We start from the raw sequence: 13633 nt of genomic DNA on the forward strand, positions 1-13633 counted from the left end.
GCTGCTATTACTGTACACTGGATATCAAAAGATTGGGTCCAACACTCAAGAATCCTCGATGTGATAAATCTACTTGAGCCTATTCATTCTGGCGAATACCTAGCTCAGCAATTACTCTCAGTTACAGATGATTTCAAAATTACACATGGAGTCTTTACAATTACAAGAGACAATGCATCAAATAATACAGTAATGCTCAACCAATACGAATTAAGAGCAGCAGATGTTCCGACGACGACGAATCAGCCATGGAGCTTTACAGTAAAAGATGGCGATGTACGATGTATGGCACATATCATAAATCTAGCTGTTCAAGCAGCTCTTACAACGATGAAAGCTGTACCATCAGAAGAGCTTGAGAGTTATCGAGTTCAAGAGGGTTTAGCTTATGCTCGGATCAATGCTATCTATTCTGAAAAAGAAGAAGTTGTTAGCGCTTTAACAAAGCTTCGTAAGCACATCTATGTGTTTAGAAATCGTCGAGGGTGGAAGGACAGTCTTCGTTCTCACGCCATTGCCACTGGAATCAAGCCTGTTACTCTTACGATTGATATGCCAGTAAGATGGAACTCAACGTATCATATGCTTCAAAATGCATTGTTAATGGAGGCACCAATTACAGCGCTTTGTGCGTCACAGACTCTTGATATAAGCATGCGGGATATCCAGATTAATTCGAAGGAATGGGAATTACTTCATGCTCTTACAGATTTCTTCGAGATTTTCAAGCGTATCTCAGAAAAGGTGCAAGCAGATGGGTATCCAACACTTAACTACTGTGTTCCATATTATCTACGACTAATGGATAAAATCAAGAAGATGAAGAAGACTGTGAAGCACATATCTATCGACGAAGCTTGTACTGCTGCGTTTAACAAATTAGACGACTATTTCTCACTTGCAACAAGCCAACGGTCAAGCCATTCAACAGTTGCAACAATATGCGATCCTCGGTTTAATTTTAGTATATTTGACTTCTATTTACCAGAAAGCTTTTATAACATAAGCAAAGAGCGAGCAAGAGCACAGTTTGCAGCTTGTTATAACAAGTATAAAGCACGGGACAATGACATTCGAGCAGAGGAAATGGATGCTATGCATAACGAGGATGAGAATATACCTCGAGAAGTAGACTCTGAGGATGAGATGTTTAAGCATCGAAAGCCTATACTTCAAGAAGTCGAATGGAGACGGTGGCTTAATGAGCCAGGAGTTGATAAGCCTGATACTAATGTTCTTAAATATTGGCAAGCAAAGCAGTATCAGTATCCAATAATTGCACAAATAGCTCGAGACTATTTGGCAATTCCAGCAACATCAGCAGCATCAGAACGAGTCTTTAGCCAAGGAGCTGACATTGTTACGAAGAAAAGGAATAGACTATTACCTTCAACAATCAGATACTTACTATGTCTACGGGATTGGGGGGTAATTGTCGATGATGAGGATGTCGAAGATATAAGTCAAGATATGGGTTAGGCATAGTTAAATATTTTTCGTAGTTTTCAATATTCCATACACTCTATTTCAGCCTCAAAGATTCGAATCATGACTCGAATCAGATTCGAGTCATGATTCGGCGAATACCTCAAAAATATGAATGATTCGGCGGATCGCCGAATAGTATTCGGGGGGTGATTCGCCGCACACTGCTTACGGCAGTGCACTGTTCATTCAACCTTCACTTCTATCATCCGATCAAAATCGCACGATATTCATCTACATCATGAGCCCTCACCCCAGCCAGACATCTTGTCTACATTGATGCGCTGCGCCATCTATCCAAAACCACATAATCTCTCATCTGACTGATCGATCAAAATGTCAGGCGGGTCTTTCGCCTTCTACCGTTTCTCTATTATATTATTGTTAGGCAACTTGGCCTGGACCACCAGATCCAACAGCCTGTTTGTATCCAAACATGCTACAGAGCTCATCGGACCTCAATTCAACTCCAATATTGGTCGTGGGGAGCAGACAATGTACATTGGGGTTGGTTCAAACTCCTCTCCAATTATTTAGCATATACTAACGCGTCAACAAGTTGACGATTTGCTTCTGGTATAATCTAGTTGCCTGGATCCTATCAATCCTTGACTCGTGCGTTGTACTCGTTTACATAGGTTTAATCGACCTGGGCATCGTCGCAGCTTTGATCCCCGCAGTCTACTGGCAAGGCACTTACATACCCCACTGGAAAAGCGTCTGTCAAAGTGCCGCTTCGTGGCAGGTGTCGAATGCCTCTGACAAATCTTGGTTCACTGTCCTAGCGAAGCTTCAGAAACCTGCCGACCCGGATCCAAAGGGTTGCTGTGAGAAATACGTGGAAACCTGGATATTTACTGTTGTTGTGATGTGAGTACTACTCACAGTACCCATATTATTTTATCTCAGCATCTGTGGAGAATTACCTTGCTGACCAAGTTTCATATATTGCAGAGTTCTATTCTCGATTTTTGGCATTTTAAACATTCGCTCTGGTACCAAAAACGATTTATTCACTTGGTGCAGACTTAAAAGACCATGGAGCACGGAAATGATACAGAGCAAATCTTTCTTGCGTACACTGCTCAAGTACCTGCTGCTGCCATTCTACATTATCTGGCACTTCTTCGTGTTTCCTAGAACGAGGGCAAAGTGGTATTTCTGGTATCGCTACTGTGTAAAGGTGATATACAGACACAGAGGGCGCCGCACACCATCGACCGCAAGTTTAATTCAGGACAACCCGCAATACGAGAAGAATACCATCTTCCGGGACAAACATTCGGATCGCCTATCTCGGCTGTTGATGCTCGACATCTCAACATTGGTTGCCTCCAACCTACATTATACCGATATCCAAAGTCTCAGTTTGACCTCGAGCCACATCCGGGAGACTCTCTTCCCAACTGGAAACATCAGACACCACACGGCACATTTTCGACTGAACAGTTGTAACCAGGCGGGGAAGACCAGATGCTGGCACTGCCAGCTACAGATATGTAATGTAAGATAGCGCTCCGTCCCGTACAGTTGTCGAGGATGGAATATCCATCTAACAGTTCCGCAGGGTTGTGGATATGAGCGCGAACTCCGTGACACACCGACGTCTCTTCATCTACACGCCTGCAAACCGCGCTGCACAATGTGCTACAAGGATACCATCTCCAAGTTTACTGGGCAGAGTAGCTGCAAATGCAGACCATACCTCACGAAACAAATGGTCTGCATAAACTGCTGTAAAATCCCTAATGAGGTGCTAGTCACTCATCGCAATGCTCGGGACCAAGCCAAGCTGGAACGGTCGCTGATGCGACCAGTACCTTGCTCACATTGTAGGGGCGATTTGGAAGCCGACGGGCCGCGGTGGTGGGTGTGCACTAAGTGCGAGAGAGAATGTGCAAATCACATCCATCCTGGTTGGGCTCCAAAGTCGCCGGTTTAGTTTTGAGATTCTGGAGTATGGCGCATTACACGAACACGGTGGTGGGTGTGCACCAGGTGCAAGAGAGAATGTGAAAACACCCATCCTGGTTATGCTCCAAAGTTGGCGGGTTAGTTTTGAGTTTCTGGAGCACGGCGCATTATTTTGATCAACAAACACGAACAGAAATGATAAGACGGAAGCATGACATCAAGATATTGATGAACCGGAGTTGTACGACACAGTCCCTTTTCAGGCGCGGCGTTGAGGTTAGACTTCAAATATCAGGGCTCGATGGGCTATGGAACATGCATCCGGCGTGAAATATGCACTTAATAAGTTAATGAGGTAGTTGCCAATTCTAATGATCAAACTATGGCATTTAATGATTTGGCAATTTGGTTCTTTGGTATATCTCCAGCGTTCAATCCAACGTGCCCTCCTGGTATCATATTCACCACAGCCTCAGCCATTGCCATGATCTTCCACCGCCCAACATTATAAGACGCTTAGTATTTATATCTAAATCCGCCCTTCGCTGCGTTGATCGGGACACCGTGTTGATCAACCTCTTCGCCTTCCGAAACAACTACTCCAACATCTGCAGCATCCATCTGTTTGTTCAATCGGATCAACATGAACCGTAGTCCTGTCGCCGTGAGGATGGACATGGCCGCCGTGATGCAGTTGACAATCATAGCAATGGTGAACTTGGGCTTGATGTACATGTAACTAGTGTATATCGAAGCGATGTTGCTGATGCAGTTTATGAATGCGAGTGCAGCAGCTCTCTTAGCCGCTGGGCGTGGCAACGTATTGCTGATCCAGCCAAGGGCGACGGTGTAGCCACAGTATAATCCGGGAATCATCAACATCATGGCCACGTATCGTGGGGCGGTAGAGGTGGTAGCGGCAGCGAGGATGAACGCGATGACGGCAACAGTAAGTGGTAGCACGATGTGATAGAACCTCTCTCCGGTGCGGTCGGCGTGCCATGCGTTGATGTAGGTGGTGATTACGCAGAGAACATAAGGGGGGACCGTGAGAAGTAGAGTCTGGACAGGAGTAAAGTTGAGCGACCCAACGACAGAGGGGAAGAAGCTCGTCACGGAGCCGGACGAGACGATGCCAAACAGAATGACCAGCTGTTGATTGTGTTAGCCACGAGACAGAATATTCCACAAAGAAGTCTGTGGTAGTAACAACTCACCAGAATCCAGGTCTTGATGTCGCTTAACGCAAGCTTGATACCATTCAAGAACGACTGGCTTTCGCTGTCGACCCAATCATCTTCACCGATATCTTCCTCCATTCTCCACGCAGCAAGCTGACGCTCTTCCTCGGATAGCCACATTGTTGTGCGGGGAAAGTTGGGTAGAATAAGGAAGGCAGCGGCGGCAATACCGATCGTGATTGTGCCCTCAATGATAAATAGCCAGCGCCAGGAACGGAGGCCGTGGAGATGGTCCATGTTTCCGACGATCCCAGCTGCCATCAGCCCCGAGAAGGCTCCACTGATGAGAGCCCCGGAATAAAGAATTGAATAACGGAAGCCGAGTTCCGCACGTGTATACCAACACGATAGGTAATAAAGACATCCAGGGAAGTATGCTGCTTCCACAAAGCCGAGCATGAACCTACAAGCCACCAGGCCCCCGAAGTTATGGCAGGCTGCTGTGGCGGTAGATATGACGCCCCAGACAACCATACATGACGGCAGGAAGACGGCAGGCTTTCCGATTTTGTTGAGATATAAATTGGATGGGATTTGCATCAGAACGTAGCCCACGAACAGAATACTAATACATGTCTAGGCAGACGTCAGCGGCAGCCCATACATGTGCGCATTGGAGCCAGGTCCAGTCGGAAAATCTTACGGCATACTCGTTGCCCTGTAGATTCAAATCCTCTTCAAGAGCTCCCAATCGAGCCGCTGCAATATTGTTGCGGTCCAGGTAGTTCATGATGTACATGAGGACAATCATTGGCATGAGTCTCAAATCGACCTTCCTCACGAGCGCCTTCTCTGCCGCCGCCCTCCGCTCTGGGGTCATGGCGGCCACCAGCGCCGGGGGAGCGATTGCCCGTCGAACACCCTCGGTAGGAACTTCTTGGACATAGGGAAGGGCCTGCTTGTCCGAGTCCAAATGCTCCACAGCACCCGCTTCATATTCTTCGTCGGATTTAGATTCAGTCTTTAGGTCGGCCTTGGAGTCGGCCCTGGCAGCGTTTGTGTTTGGAATATCCATTGCGACGAGGGGGGAGCCGACGTCTCGCGAGAATACCAAAAGCCTTTCTTGCACGAAGGTAAATTCAACAGCGTTGCGGGGTATTTAGAGGGCGTCTAAAGGAGGGCGGGCATCAGCGAATTCAAGGCGGCATTACGTTCTTATAGAGTACCAGGTGACGTTCAATCGACCAGGGTAGGAGGAGCTGCGAGAGCTCTCTCCTGCACGTCTCGCATATGGACAGAGGCCGGTGGTGCTTGCCTTCATGGTGCAACACTGACTAGGTCTGCACGTATTCATCAAAGATCATCGGTGAGAAGCTACTGCATTTGGCCAAGTGGTGGGAGGGAATGCTGGTCTGCAGAGTACCGGCCGGCGCTTTTCTGGATAAGAGTGTGGCCGAGGAAAATAAACTTCATGGAGGAGATGGAGGCGATGGAGGAGGAGAGTGGCCCCGTTTGGCGGGGATCAAACGGACATTTACACGGCAGTTTGTTTGTACTTCATTCGTAGTGTGGTGTGCATCTCGGTGAAGACCGAGCTTGGAGTGTTGTAGTACCGAGATATGTGCCATAGTAGCTGTGGAGTAGGCTGTCAAAAGTACGGCCGTGCCGTCAAGGATGCCGCTCCCAACCACATCGGACCTTGATGTGTGTACGAAAGTATGCGGGGTGCGGGGTAGAGGTTACGGGGAAGACGGGTCTGGGGATATTTGGCAAAATAGCCCAAAATACGGAGTAGACAAGGTCATCAAGGACATCAAAGAGTCAGAGTGAGTGGATGGGTTAAATTCCCCGGAGATCGGTTTTTGTAGCCCATCCAATCACGTGTCTGTACTGCCCCAAAGCCAGTCCACTGTCACCCTCAGCTAAATCCGCATGAGGCAAGTCGTTCATGATGATCGGCGTGTGGGATACCACGAAAATACCAATTGCCAACTACCAACTGCTACCCCAGATCCATAGAAAGTCGGGGACGCGCTCTGGCGTCACAAACAGAGATCCCCCCATGTTGCACCAGAAATAATCGCTCAACGAGCAGCATCACATGCTTCCCAAACTGCTGGGATTAATAATCTGCAGATGAGACCAAAGATATCATACATTGAAGTGCCACTTCCCCCGGTAATTTCATCATTATTCTCACATCGCTTCCACTGATAAGAAGCGGGACGGACCAGCACACGCTACCATCTCAATAGAACCAATAGCGCGGCCCATTTGAGCTCCCGTCTAGGTCTTGGCCGTCCCGAGTAAAAGGTTAGGCTTCCCGTGCTTCCCCTGTACTTGGCGTGTGTTGAACCGCATCCATTTCTTTGAAGTCTGCCTCCTGGCCGAATTGCTGGCGGCAATGGGCGCGCGACACTGGTGATCTCGTCGACGACACCTTCGCTGCAGGAAGGCGTTGTGAGGGAACCAGAGTATCTGAGACAGGTCAGCGTATGAACCTGGGTTGCAGGGTGGGAGTAGCAACAACATACCTCATAACAGGGTTGTTATCCAGATGGGCAATGGGAGATGCGAACGAGATATGTTCACTTGTGACGGTTGCAATCTGACCAAGTTCCGCGATATGCGATACGGGAGATAGGGCAGTGTCGAAAACCTGTGTGGTGTACGTATTGCCGAGGGAAGTGAGAAAAGCGATAGCTGCAACTGACAGGTCAGAAAATGCCGCGTCACTGATATCCTAGAGCAGATATGGAAGAGTGGGCTTACCTGCGGTATCGAAGTCAAACTGGCTCCCCACGGATGCGTATTCCCCGACAACTCTATTCTCGGTGAAGATGCCGAAGTCGAAGTGCCTCAAGGCATTGCTCTCTGTCGCCGTCCCAAGCCGCCCAAGGGCCAGCATGTCCAGCGTCGCTCCCACGTCCACAAATTCAGAGCCATCCATGTCTGGGATCAACTGCGACCATTGCAACGGCTCGATCGGCTCTGTGTATCCAAAGTGGGAGCCTTCTAAGCTGCCTTCGGCGCGGGGCAGAAGAGATGTGCCATATACACAGGAGGAAACAGGTTGACAGAATGTGGTGAACACGCCGAGCGTGCTGAGAACATTGGTCCGCATCGTTACGGTATGAAACGAGTGATTGCAACCGCAACGGAATGAGAAGGAGTGACAATATGAAAAACCGCAAATGCACAGTGAAGCCAAAATGCGCGACTTTGGATATCCAGTTTCTGGGTGTCTGGGACTCCCCTTATAACAAGCCAACCCCTCCCCCTCCTTGCGTAACTCACGATGATCATTTGGGGGTTAGCTAAGGGGGATGAGACAATTGCCTCCGACGCCAAGTTGATGCAGTGTAATATTGATCCGCCACGGCGATTTTGTGGCTAGTCGGTCATAAAAAGGGGTGGCCATCCCTTGCTTAGTTGGGCCACGACATTGATATAACAATTATGATAGAAGTGACCAACGCCGACAATGTTCTTTTACCCCGCGTTTTGTACCTCTGTTGCAATATCAGTACAAAAGGAATTATTCCGTGATTTAAAATAGATTTGATGCTGCGAGGGGGAGGAAGACTGGAAAGGCGTGATGTGAGATGTCTCAAAATTATTGGCCTAGATGGCAAACCTGTCAGTTATTTTCGAGGCGGACCCTCCCTTCCCTGCTATTTTCATCACGAGGTAACTCACACGTCTTATGAAGCGTCACACAAGATCGACAACAGAACAGGGCACCATCAAACTGGTACTCTCACTTCGAAATCACATTTCACAATATCATACTGCAAGATCTCTGCTCAACGCATCCATTCTATTATCTTTGACGACATCTGGCATTGTAGCTTTAAGCCAGCGAGCATAAAAGTCATGAAGTTCCTCATAAAAAAAGACCAGGCATTGCATCGAAAAAGCAACAAGATATATGCTTTTACTTTGCCAAACCAGATAGCCATCTGGGGCTTGACAACAAAAGAAAACGTGGCTGTCCATGACTGCAGTCAGATGCCAGAATCCCAAGTAAATGCAGATTGAACGCCGGCGGATTTTTTTGCACGCGCTGAAGAACAAGTATACAAAGAAGTCAATCCTCAATTCACTGCCACCCTTTCCAAATGCCCGGGGAAGTTAAGTCTTCTCGAAATGTAAGATCGGCCTTGATGTACATCCGCCGTGCCGACATACGAGGTCAGCTTAGTTCTGGTTCTCTGGGCACTGGGCCTGGACGTGTCCGGGCTGTCTGCACTTGTAGCAAGTGCGCTCAGCGGAGGTCTCGGATGGGCAGTCTCTGCTCAAGTGACCGGTCTGGCCACAGTTGTAGCACTTCTGGCCCTGGGTGCAGTCGCGCGACATGTGGCCGACGCCACCGCACGAGTAGCAGGTCTGCTGGCGTCCACCGTAACCGCCGGCACCGCCACCGTATCCACCGGCACCGCCACCGTAACCAGCGTTCTGGTAACCACCGGCACCAGCCTCAGGGCAGTTGCGGGCAATGTGTCCGACCTTGGAGCACTTGTAGCACTCCTGGCCAGCTCCACCTCCGAAACCGCGGCCGGCACCCATACCCTCAGCGGCGGGGTTGGCGCAGTCACGGCTGATGTGGCCGGGCTGGCCGCCTGCAAATGGTGTCAGCTGATGTGTGATGTATGGGGGGGTGTTATCAGGCAAAACTTACACTTGTAGCAGGTCTTGTCCTTTGGTCCCTCTGGGCACTCGCGGCTCATGTGTCCCTCACCTAGAATCTGGTAAGTGGGAGGTCAAGATGTTAGGTAGTTGGGTTTACAAACCACCACAGTTGTAGCTATCTCATCGTCAGTCACTCATTCTCGGCAGTTCACAGAATTCGAACATACCACTTGGCTGGACCGCGGGTTGGGCAGTCACGGGCCTGGTGAGACTGGTCACCGCCTATGGATATCAGTCAGTAGTGTTTCGTTTGGTGGGTACGTGTGTGTAGTATGAGGCTGCGTATATGAGGAGTCTTTCGCAGAACATTGGCGTAACAATCAAGAGTTGGGCATCGATCTAGCATTCTCCAGGGAACATCGGCGCCAGAATTAATCCGGGGCACAATGCGCCGTGAGGTTCAAATGACTTATAGATCATGTCGGCGCGTAACTCGAGCTGATTGAAGCATGTTCTTGGAAATTTGTGCGGGTGGCGAAAATCGAGTGGTATGTGAGGGGTAGGATGGAGAGGCGACGAGATGAATTGCACGTACAGTTGTAGCATCCACGCTGCTGCTGGGGGGCTTCTCCGTAGTTCATCTTGAATGATTTTGTTGGGTTGAGTTTCTAGAAAAGGAAAGTCAAGTCAGCGCGGGTTTCCGGGTGGGGAATTGTTGAGGTTGCAAGAGTTCAGAATGCCAAAGTGGCGGGGGCGGCAACGTGGAGATCGTCGTAACCCAGATCTGATTTGCAGCTCTTGCAGAGGGCGAGGAATGGATTGACATACGGTTTAGGAAGTTGTAGAGGTTGAAGAGACGAAAATATAATCGTCTGGGGGCGTTATGAAAGTTGTGTTTTGACAGAAGGTTGAAAAAGTTGAAGGTTCTTGTATTTTCTAAGAACGGCTGAGCAACGAGAAACCTGGGTTTTCTTTCGCAAAACCTCGCCAAACTCTTGAAATGCTCCCAGATCGATTTGTGGAAGGCGCTAGCAGGGAGAAGCGGCGAATGGAGGATTGTGATTGGCGGAGGGGAGAGTTTATGTGGGTGTCCAGGGCGGTGAGCTTAAATGGGGTTGGAGAAACAATTATCCGGGGAAGAAGTTGTACGGTACACAGCAAATATGATGTAGATAGATACAGTCCATACATACAGAACAAAGACAAATAATAAAGAGAAGGAAGGAAGAAATAAGGAAGAAACAAGGAAGAAACAAGAAAGAAAACTATATATACAATATGAATAAAATAATAAATAAGCACTGTTTGAGGCATAATAAATAAATGTGTGGTGAGTACTCTGGTGAGGGAAGGCTGCTTTCAGACGTAATGTGGTAGTAAATATAAGGGTACGTACCTCCGACTTGATAAAACTCGTGGCAAAGTGGAAGTGGAAGTGGACGTACCAAGTCATGGCGAGTGCACGGGCCATCACCATCACGTTATCCCCAGCCTCGTCGCGGTCGTTGCGGCGGTATCGCGGTATCGCGGTATCGCGGGCACAGGCACGCTGGGCCACACTGGCCACACAGGGCAGACAGACAGACAGGGCAGTCACAGTCAGCCAGAGTCACGGAAAGTCACAAATAATGGCAGGTCTCACCAGATAAACCACTCCAGCCATCCACTCCAAGTTTGACATCTGCATGTCGACACAACTCTTGGATTCTTAGAATACCAGGGGCCATGGACCAATGGAGCGAGGGGCGTCTCGCGCTGTTTAAAGCTCTGGGAGAGATTTGCGACCGCGTGGGTGACGATGATGCGAGAGGTTGGCCTCCCCAGTACAATACCAATCATAGAGGTCACAGCTGACAGTAATCCCCCGCAAAGACCTTGCGCAGTCCATAAAGAAGCCGAATGGCGCGACGTTTATTCAAGAGCTCCGAGAGCTGCAACAAAAGGCTCACATAGCCGATATTATCACAAAAGACAGCCATGCTGCCGAGATTCACCTGGCATTTAATGATCCGAAAGCATTCGTCACCCAGCTCCAGGAATTGAAGTGGAAGGCACAAATACTCGATACTTTACGCAATAACGACATCGATGCCGCTTCCACTGACGCCATCGCAGACCCAAAGGTGAAGGAGCTGGCCGTCCGTCTCGAAACCCTGCGAGAAAAAGCCCAGCTATACGACGACATAAATGGCACTTCAAAGCCAGACACCAGCGATATCCAAAGCCGACTCAACGACGCCTTGTCTGTTCGGAAAGAACTCATCTCTAGATTGCGACGGGTCCGGGAAAACAGGGCCCAGTGGGTGCAATATGCACATAGCCTCTCAAAACGGCTCGAGAAGAGGGAAGCAACGTTGGCAGAGCACGGCTTGCTCAATGGGGTTCCTTTTCAAAACAAGGACAGCGGATTGGAGCGTCCTACGGCCTCCGAACCAGAGCTTATAAAAAAGGAACCTGGAGCCCCCGACCCATCGCGGGTCACACCAGACCTTGCGCCCCCAAGGCTGAATCGTTCTCTGTGTCTGCCAGGACCCACGGATGATAATGATCTTGATGGGGACACCATGGTGGGAACACCAGGTGCAAAAACCCCGAAGCCAGTGGTGTTGCCCCATGCTCATGGTGAGCCACAAAGTGTTGTCAGGGCAGTACCGGAACGCGAGAAACCAACATCCACTCATACTGAACCGCGAAGTAGTTCTGCACAACTCGATCTGTTACAAACCGCTGCAGTTGCTGCAGATGAACCGCAACAACTGCCACGGCTTGCGCCCGTGCAGGAGGCCTCGTTGGAGCGCGATGCGACCGACAATAACCCTCCAGCCTCCTCACAGGAGCACCACACAAGTTCGACACAGGGCGAAGCGGATGATGTGGGACTTGACCTACCCGCTGGCCTTGGCAATCACCCCGCAGCAACACCATCTGCCAAATACCAAGGCGAACCGTCGTCGGATCCCCCTGTTGTTATATCAGCCAGGGCTGTACGGAAACGGAAGGCCCAGTCCTCGCCACAAAAGGTCAAGATCAAGACAGAGATCGAGCTCAGCAGCCCGGTCGCGTTCCTCGGTCTCAGTACCTTGGAACCACAAGAGAGCTTGGACCTCGACGAAATTGGCCAGAAAACTATTACGCCAAAGAAGAAACGGCGGGTCGACGATCCCGGGTTTGGTTTTTTGGGGGAGGATGACAATGATGCGGATTATTATCACTACAGGCATCCACCCGTATTCAATGACGCTGTAGTAAGGTCGCCCATTCTAGGAGAACCAACCACGCCGCATATGAACCCACGGCGAGATGCTCTGAGGATTGCTGCCTTGCAACCCAAAAGCTCAAATAAACCGATCCTTCGTCACGCCTCAGCCAAGTATACACCTGCTAAACGCCTCAGACATTCCGAGGCTCCAGGTGAAGTCCCCTTTGCAGAAGACGGCGAAAATGAATCTCGGATAGACGCAACGGCACAAAATCGCAAGCTTCAGGGGGCAAAGATTGATGCTTATCAGCGGTTGTCATCTCTGCTCAACACAACTTCGCCAAATAGTTCAGCATTTCAAACTCCCGGCAATATATCTAATAAGAGAACGCCACGCACGGCAGGGCCTAGTCATCGTTCCACCGCAGAACGTGACAAAAGAAGGGGGAGAAAGCGCATAGAAGCATTCCGGGATGCCTCCGAAGGTCCTGACGACGAACCTTTTCGGGCAAGGCCGCTCTGGCGATTAGGCCTCGAACATTTCAAGGTCAACCCAGATCACAATCAAGGATATGACTATGCCTTTCGAGATGTCGTGAGAGGACGAGAACAACGAAAATGCCTTCCCGGCTGCACAAACCCAGACTGTTGTGGCAATGGATTCAGGAAGTTGGCCGAACTTACGACGGGTCAAGCGAAGAACCAGTCTTCAGACATGGATACCGAAGACGAGCGTCTCCTAGAGGATTTCCTTGGTGGAAATATTCACAAGCTACAGGCTATGACTGCGGATGAAAGGCAGGAGACGCTCATCCAGGCCAAAGCACGAGATCTCGCGAATAAGCATGGCAAGCATCGGCATGCGTTTGAGAGACGTCAGAGTCCACCAGGGTTTTGGAGAGCCGACTTTCCCACAACGCAGGAAGTTCAGTCTGACCGTGCGGAGGCTGCAGATTTTGAGAGAGAATTGGTTCGAAAGAGATATGAAGAAGCCGTGCGCGGAGGAGGAAAGTGGATGTTTCGTGATGAATAAGCTTTGATATCCAGGCATGCGAGCCACAGTATAGACTAGAACTGCTACTACTATTATGTATTTGAACAGCATGTCAATAATACAATATTAATACCTTCCAAAATGCAATTATTCCTGTGTTCTGGACATTAAATTTGATTTTTGTTTTGTCTGCGATAATTCTCATCCAGGAGTCGTCAGCGAGCACGT

At 49.4% G+C, this 13633-nt stretch overlaps 5 protein-coding genes across 5 annotated transcripts; 2 read left to right on the forward strand and 3 right to left on the reverse strand.

Moving 5' to 3' along the window:
* Positions 1–1821: 1821 nt before the first annotated feature.
* On the forward strand, positions 1822–3666 carry VE01_05733 (uncharacterized protein; the record flags this gene model as incomplete). Its single annotated transcript, XM_059463729.1, has 4 exons — positions 1822–1992; positions 2045–2355; positions 2440–2989; positions 3053–3666. The coding sequence occupies 4 exons, from the start codon at positions 1822–1824 to the stop codon at positions 3425–3427; spliced, it is 1407 nt and encodes a 468-aa protein (XP_059319668.1). The 3' UTR covers positions 3428–3666.
* VE01_05734 (uncharacterized protein) lies at positions 3440–6445 on the reverse strand. Its single transcript, XM_018275194.2, has 3 exons — positions 5284–6445; positions 4617–5216; positions 3440–4551 (listed from the first exon to the last, which is right to left on the reverse strand). The coding sequence occupies exons 1-3, from the start codon at positions 5653–5655 to the stop codon at positions 3916–3918; spliced, it is 1608 nt and encodes a 535-aa protein (XP_018129977.1). The 5' UTR covers positions 5656–6445; the 3' UTR covers positions 3440–3915.
* On the reverse strand, positions 6429–8236 carry VE01_05735 (uncharacterized protein). Its single transcript, XM_018275195.2, has 3 exons — positions 7353–8236; positions 7115–7283; positions 6429–7058 (listed from the first exon to the last, which is right to left on the reverse strand). Exons 1-3 carry the CDS (start codon positions 7702–7704, stop codon positions 6821–6823), a joined length of 759 nt encoding a protein of 252 aa, XP_018129978.1. The 5' UTR covers positions 7705–8236; the 3' UTR covers positions 6429–6820.
* A 102-nt stretch (positions 8237–8338) lies between these two features.
* On the reverse strand, positions 8339–10151 carry VE01_10786 (uncharacterized protein). The gene is made up of 6 exons (XM_059464237.1): positions 10041–10151; positions 9808–9880; positions 9440–9494; positions 9374–9387; positions 9262–9321; positions 8339–9202 (listed from the first exon to the last, which is right to left on the reverse strand). The coding sequence occupies exons 2-6, from the start codon at positions 9851–9853 to the stop codon at positions 8781–8783; spliced, it is 597 nt and encodes a 198-aa protein (XP_059320220.1). The 5' UTR covers positions 9854–9880; positions 10041–10151; the 3' UTR covers positions 8339–8780.
* Positions 10152–10736: 585 nt separating this feature from the next.
* VE01_05736 (uncharacterized protein) lies at positions 10737–13520 on the forward strand. The gene is made up of 2 exons (XM_018275196.2): positions 10737–11022; positions 11085–13520. The coding sequence occupies exons 1-2, from the start codon at positions 10938–10940 to the stop codon at positions 13442–13444; spliced, it is 2445 nt and encodes an 814-aa protein (XP_018129979.1). The 5' UTR covers positions 10737–10937; the 3' UTR covers positions 13445–13520.
* Positions 13521–13633: the final 113 nt, after the last annotated feature.

The sequence above is a fragment of the Pseudogymnoascus verrucosus genome (assembly GCF_001662655.1).
Source record: "Pseudogymnoascus verrucosus strain UAMH 10579 unplaced genomic scaffold scaffold_24, whole genome shotgun sequence".
Taxonomy (NCBI): Eukaryota; Fungi; Ascomycota; class Leotiomycetes; order Thelebolales; family Thelebolaceae; genus Pseudogymnoascus; species Pseudogymnoascus verrucosus.

Coding starts and splice junctions, on each gene's coding strand:
- VE01_05735 (XM_018275195.2), bottom strand. CDS start 7,704: ATGCGGACCAATGTTCTCAGCACGCTCGGCGTGTTCACCACATTCTGT. Junction 7,284..7,352: donor GTTTGACTTCGATACCGCAG/GTAAGCCCACTC, acceptor TGTCAGTTGCAG/CTATCGCTTTTCTCACTTCC. Junction 7,059..7,114: donor GATAACAACCCTGTTATGAG/GTATGTTGTTGC, acceptor GACCTGTCTCAG/ATACTCTGGTTCCCTCACAA.
- VE01_05736 (XM_018275196.2), top strand. CDS start 10,938: ATGGACCAATGGAGCGAGGGGCGTCTCGCGCTGTTTAAAGCTCTGGGA. Junction 11,023..11,084: donor GGGTGACGATGATGCGAGAG/GTTGGCCTCCCC, acceptor TCCCCCGCAAAG/ACCTTGCGCAGTCCATAAAG.
- VE01_05734 (XM_018275194.2), bottom strand. CDS start 5,655: ATGGATATTCCAAACACAAACGCTGCCAGGGCCGACTCCAAGGCCGAC. Junction 5,217..5,283: donor TACAGGGCAACGAGTATGCC/GTAAGATTTTCC, acceptor ACGTCTGCCTAG/ACATGTATTAGTATTCTGTT. Junction 4,552..4,616: donor ACATCAAGACCTGGATTCTG/GTGAGTTGTTAC, acceptor CACAATCAACAG/CTGGTCATTCTGTTTGGCAT.
- VE01_10786 (XM_059464237.1), bottom strand. CDS start 9,853: ATGAACTACGGAGAAGCCCCCCAGCAGCAGCGTGGATGCTACAACT. Junction 9,495..9,807: donor GCAGCGTGGATGCTACAACT/GTACGTGCAATT, acceptor TGATATCCATAG/GCGGTGACCAGTCTCACCAG. Junction 9,203..9,261: donor GGACAAGACCTGCTACAAGT/GTAAGTTTTGCC, acceptor CACCATTTGCAG/GCGGCCAGCCCGGCCACATC.